Source organism: Lactuca serriola, chromosome 2, assembly GCF_051521515.1.
Source record: "Lactuca serriola cultivar US96UC23 chromosome 2, Lser_US96UC23_V15, whole genome shotgun sequence".
Taxonomy (NCBI): domain Eukaryota; kingdom Viridiplantae; phylum Streptophyta; class Magnoliopsida; order Asterales; family Asteraceae; genus Lactuca; species Lactuca serriola.
Window position 1 is genome coordinate 181,364,685 of NC_136409.1, and position 5,573 is coordinate 181,370,257.

Consider the following 5,573-nt stretch of genomic DNA (forward strand, 5'->3'; position numbering starts at 1 on the left):
CAAAATAAACAAACATAGTTTCAAAATCAGAAAATAATGTAAATATAATGACTTTATTCAATTTTACCCTAAATTTTTTGAAGCAGACTAAATCCTACAACAACGAACACTCAATTGAAACATATTTCTCAAATCAAAGCTAGAGAAATGAAAAGTATTGGTTGACGATTTAAAGGCGTTACATACAAGCAAAACGGTCGACTAGAACGTAATCACGTATCTAATAACTCCCTAGCTAATGCTTGGGCATCAAATAGACAAAAAATAAAATCACATGCATCGAGCACTATCTACACGTCATCAATAAACTAACCAGTCAATATCCTTGACAAATATCAACACTTATAATCGGTCATCGTTCATCAAACACTAATCCCAATCTTTTAGGAAAACAACACATACCCTTAGGGACATCAAACACTGATCCCGATTTGGAGGAAGATAGATAGAGGGTGAGAGGACGATTCGGATAATAAAAACATATTTTACCAAAGTATCAAAACTTCTATACACTAACAAAATTTACGAGCATCCGTTATTCATTTTCTATGTCAATTCGCAAATGTAAATTTTCTCCATAAGGGACATAACAGGACACACATTTCTCTCTTATCGACACTGATAAAAAAGAAAGAAAATGGGATTGTTTGCACGAATATTGCTGACCATTTGGCTAATGGGTGGCACCGCCGGTTCAATATATCTGCTAGGCAGACGGGCTTTAGAAATCGGCGTACGTATGGTGGCTCTCCATACCGAAACATGTTTAGAGGACACTGTGTTATGGCCAACATATTTGATGACCGGCGTCTTGGTTACATGCCTCCTAGGCCTCGTCGGAATCGTATGTTGTAAAGTCAAATTCTTTCAATGGCTCTTTACTTTCTTGGTCAACATCGGACTTCTTTACGTCATGGTCATTGTCGTTTGGCGTTTGCTTATGTTCGGGTGGATCAGAAAATCGACATCAGCCGTTTTCGATGATGTTTATAAGGAGGATTCACCTCTAGATGAAAAATATAAGCCGATGCTTATCGAAGCCATGGTTGCCGACAACGTGTGGCCGATGGTTGATGAGTGTTTGACGGAGATTAAGTTTTGTGAAGAAGATCGTGGACCTGAAAAGTTCCTTGACAAAGACGACGACTGGAAAATAGAAAATTACTACGAATTTTTCAGGGTATGTTTCAAATCCTTCACATCCTTTTCATTTCATTTTATCCATCGTCATCGTTATGTTGATGTAACGGGATAAGGGTTTCAGGAAGGGTGTTGTGTGCCTCCGCCAAAATGTGCACGCAAAATGTTCGAGTTGGGGAGTGTAAGCGAAAACGATGATTGCTTAAAATGGGCGAATGCGACATTGAATAAACCAAAGCATGTCAAATGTTTTGATTGTGATTCGTGTAAAGCTGCCCGCATGGCGACGTATATAACAAATCAAGACAAGGTTGGTATATATTTGACTATTGCCGGCGTATTCCTCTTCATAGCCAATCTGTTTTCTTCAATGGGGGGTTTTGAATAAACAGGGTGTGGTGTGGTTCTGTTGAATTATGATTCTAACAAATATGTATTGTAATGTGAATTAGTGTAAATTTATTGAGTTTATGATTGTTTTTATTAACCAAAAAGACAAAAGGTGTAAGATTTTAGGTTAAATGTGGGATATTGGCGAGAGAAGCTTGCATTTTGTCTTCTGAGAAAGACAAATCAACCATGGCGCCCTGTAAGTATTTCTCGTAAGCAGGAAGGTCAAAATGGCCATGGCCACACATTGCCATTAATATCACTTTTGATTCGCCGCTCTCTTTGCAGTGAAGGGCTTCTCGTATTGCTGCGGCTATGGCATGTGTAGGCTCCGGTGCTGGTATCAGTCCTTCTGATCGAGCAAATTGTATGGCCCCTAAACCAGTTCGTTTCATCCAATTCAACACGTTAGGTCTCAAAATAACAAAATTGATAGACGAAAGATTACAAAATTGAAAGTAATTGTACCTCGAAAGCACTCAATCTGTGGAATTGCGATTGCTTCCATGAAACCTAATTCATAGATGTGTGAAATCAGTGGCGCCATTCCATGATACCTCAACCCTCCTGCAAAATTAGGTGAAGTTATGGTTCATTTTAACCACAAAGAGCATCTTTCTGAGTTATTATATCAAGAAATCAGAAAGAGTTATACCGGAATGAATAGGGTCAGGAATGAAATCATGACCGAGTGTATGCATCTTCATCAATGGAGTCAATTGAGCAGTATCTCCATAATCATAAGCATAAACACCTTTGGTCAATGAAGGGCAAGCAGTAGGCTCGACAGCTCTTATAACAGGGTTGATTTTTCCTTTGAGTCTTTCCCGGATAAAAGGGAAACAGAGCCCTGCAAAATTGGACCCACCACCCGTACAACCAATGATGACGTCAGGAGTCTCCCCTAAATCCTCCATCTGCTTAATACATTCTTCCCCAATAACAGTCTGATGTAACAAAACATGATTCAGAACACTTCCTAAGCAATACTTGGTATCTTGGTTAAGACCTGCAACCTCCACAGCCTCTGAAATGGCAATCCCCAAGCTCCCTGGACTTAACGGATCCATTTCAAGGATTCTCCGGCCTGACTCCGTGATGCTTGAAGGAGAGGGATGAACTTTAGCTCCCCATGTTTGCATCATCAGTTTCCGATATGGTTTCTGATCATAAGAAGCCCTAACTTGCCACACCTGCAAATTAAAATTGAAATTAAACCATAAGTTTTAACCAACACTAAAATGAAGAAGCTAGCTCTAAGAGAAACTCATTACTCACTTCACAGTTGAGCCCAAATAGGCTGGAAGCAAACGCTAAAGAACACCCCCATTGACCTGCACCTGTTTCAGTGACAACGTTCTTGACACCTTGTTGTGCATTGTACCAAACCTGAGGGACAGCGGTGTTTGGTTTGTGTGAACCGGCTGGACTTACACCTTCATATTTGTAATAAATTCTTGCGGGTGTATCAAGTAGTTTCTCCAATCTCTTGGCTCTAAATCAAAACTCAGAACAATTCAAAAATATGATATCTTTTATATATATGGAAGAATATTCTAGAAGAAAAACCGACCTGATAAGAGGGGTAGGGCGCCAAAGCCTGTAAACATCGATAACTTCATCAGGAATCACAATGAATCGTTCATTGCTTGCCTCCTGCTTAATCAGTTCATCGGGAAAAAGATGAGATAGGTCTTGCGGTTGCAATGGTGCAAACGTCTTTGGATGCAGAAATGGGGGAGGTTTGATGGGGAGGTCGGCGATGATATTATACCAATGCGTAGGGATTTCTGTTGCGACAGCATGTGGAGTAAGTGTCGTTGATACTGGTTTTTCTCGAAATGAGAATTTTAAATGATTGGGATTTGCATTAAACAACGAATTTCCATGTTTTTTCACCTCACCTGAAAGGGGAAGAAGAAAGAAGAAAATAAGTTTGGCTATTGGATTCTTATCTTAAGTCGATATAAGATCGTACAGTTAGAAGCAAATTGATTTGAATAAGCGTAGCTTTAACCTAATCATATGAACTGTAAAATCAAACGACCCAAAATAAAAATAAAAATAAACATCTTCTACCAAACTGGATCAAAATCCACCACAAATAAATCAAAGAAGAGTTGATATCAGTACAAATAGATGAAGACCATGTGTGTTGTTTTTCTTTACCTTGGAATGAAAATTTAGGGCTCCGATTTACCGAAAAAGAAAGAGAAGGAGACATTGTTGCAGGGGTGTGGAAGTTGGTAGTGAGCTACTAAACTTGACTAAGTTGAATAGGGATTGAAGAAGTGGTTTTGGCATTGAATAAGATTGTAATAATAAAGATGGCATTTGATGGCATGTGACCACTTCCCTATCGAATACGCCGCCATGACCACCAGATGCCATTTTTCATGCATTATAGAATTGCATTCACTTAACGTACAATACAAATGCGTATAAGACGGAGGACCACGTACGATATCATTTCCTTTTTGTTTTTTTATTATATAAAAAAATGGAAAGTAAAATAGTAGTAAATGGCATAAAAGATTATTATTTGCTTGACAATTGTTTTAGAAGAAAAAAAAATTAAATAAAGAATTGGTTTACAAAAAGGTATCAGAATAATAATGCAAGGTCACCTCAAAAGTCCAACCTACACAGTACACATATTGATCGGTGGTCCGTCGAATTGCTGTCTCGGCCTTATTAGTACCACGAGCTTAAATGGCTAATCTGGGCCCACTAGCGGCCCGGTTCACTAGAAACCAGTCATTACTCCAACGGGTTATCCCTAATTTCCGAGTCATTTTACGGATTTCATTAGAATTATTTATGCCTTGAGTATTATTAAACTTAATATGAATTTGAGACTTTTTTTTTCTTTTAAAAACAGAGACTTTTTTTAGTGTTTTTCCTTATCTAGTAATCGGCCATTCTATTTTGTATATTCCTCCATCATGTGGTTAGAGCCCAAATACAAGGGTCGGACATGAAATACCAAGTCGCAATTTAGTATGGTCAGATCAAAGTCAAAAATTTAAGCTCAGGAAATCTAATATGGAGCCTTGTTGGAGAAAAAATACCAAGCAATGAGATTTCATTCTTTCATAAGAAAGCCTTCCTACAAGGCTACAACTAGGGGTGAGCATTTGGACCGGCCCGGACCGAACCGGACCGGACCGGCTCTTGGACCGGACCGGTTATGGAGAATTTTGTGGACCATGGACCGGACCGGATGAGTCGTGTCCGTGTCTGTGTCCGTGTCCGGGTCTAGGTCCGGGTTTTCCGGTTTTTGGACCCGTTTGGACCGGTACAACTTTAATATTATAACTTGCAAAATTAATATGTTTCCGTTTCATGCCTAACTAATCTACATTGATGTATAATATTATAACTTGCAATTTGCAAAAATTAATTTTCCAAATAAAAGCAACTAACATATAAATCAAGTTCACCAACAAAAGTTAAACAATTTTAAGACAAACATACAAAAGTATTACCGTAACAACAAAAATCATAGTTAAACTTTAAAATCAATATGTAACATATTTAAAGCTTGTGAAATCTCTAAATAAACACAAATGAAAATGTTGTTAGTATTTAATAAAAAGTAATAATTGTATAAAAAAAGAATAAATATTGTAATTTTTTTATCCAAAGCTATATCATCATCGTTCAAGATGTCACCAACGTTGTCAACTATCGGATTTGTAAACTTTATCTCGCAATCATGGGTGCATAACAAAGCTTCAACTATCAATGTTGATAAACTAGTTTGATACTCACTTACAACTCTACCACAAGTGCTAAACGCGGACTCGGAATTATAGTATAAAATAATACTAAAAAGCTGAAATATTTCAGCTTTGATAGCTCTACTTTGAAGGATTGTAACTCAATGAATATAATACCAAAATAAACAAAATTATAGTCTAAATTCATCTACAAATTGTAAACTAAATGTTGGAAAAAACCGTAGGTCAATCCGACTTAAAACGAATGAGTTATGGGTGTTTAAAAAACGTCACAGATTATAAAATCTTCCTAAAAAGCTG

The 5,573-nt window shown here is 37.5% G+C and overlaps 2 protein-coding genes across 2 annotated transcripts; one reads left to right on the forward strand and one right to left on the reverse strand.

Annotated features, from left to right (window-relative positions):
* Nucleotides 1–377: 377 nt before the first annotated feature.
* On the forward strand, nt 378–1,528 carry LOC145087593 (tetraspanin-5-like). The gene is made up of 2 exons (XM_079025578.1): nt 378–1,180; nt 1,265–1,528. The coding sequence occupies exons 1-2, from the start codon at nt 638–640 to the stop codon at nt 1,526–1,528; spliced, it is 807 nt and encodes a 268-aa protein (XP_078881704.1). The 5' UTR covers nt 378–637.
* A 48-nt stretch (nt 1,529–1,576) lies between these two features.
* TSBTYPE2 (tryptophan synthase beta type 2) lies at nt 1,577–3,875 on the reverse strand. Its single transcript, XM_079025577.1, has 6 exons — nt 3,700–3,875; nt 3,104–3,434; nt 2,809–3,025; nt 2,186–2,723; nt 1,999–2,097; nt 1,577–1,906 (listed from the first exon to the last, which is right to left on the reverse strand). The coding sequence occupies exons 1-6, from the start codon at nt 3,752–3,754 to the stop codon at nt 1,653–1,655; spliced, it is 1,494 nt and encodes a 497-aa protein (XP_078881703.1). The 5' UTR covers nt 3,755–3,875; the 3' UTR covers nt 1,577–1,652.
* Between the last annotated feature and the right edge of the window lie 1,698 nt (nt 3,876–5,573).

Coding starts and splice junctions, on each gene's coding strand:
- LOC145087593 (XM_079025578.1), top strand. CDS start 638: ATGGGATTGTTTGCACGAATATTGCTGACCATTTGGCTAATGGGTGGC. Junction 1,181..1,264: donor ATTACTACGAATTTTTCAGG/GTATGTTTCAAA, acceptor TAAGGGTTTCAG/GAAGGGTGTTGTGTGCCTCC.
- TSBTYPE2 (XM_079025577.1), bottom strand. CDS start 3,754: ATGTCTCCTTCTCTTTCTTTTTCGGTAAATCGGAGCCCTAAATTTTCA. Junction 2,724..2,808: donor TATTTGGGCTCAACTGTGAA/GTGAGTAATGAG, acceptor TTTAATTTGCAG/GTGTGGCAAGTTAGGGCTTC. Junction 1,907..1,998: donor ACAGATTGAGTGCTTTCGAG/GTACAATTACTT, acceptor GAACTGGTTTAG/GGGCCATACAATTTGCTCGA.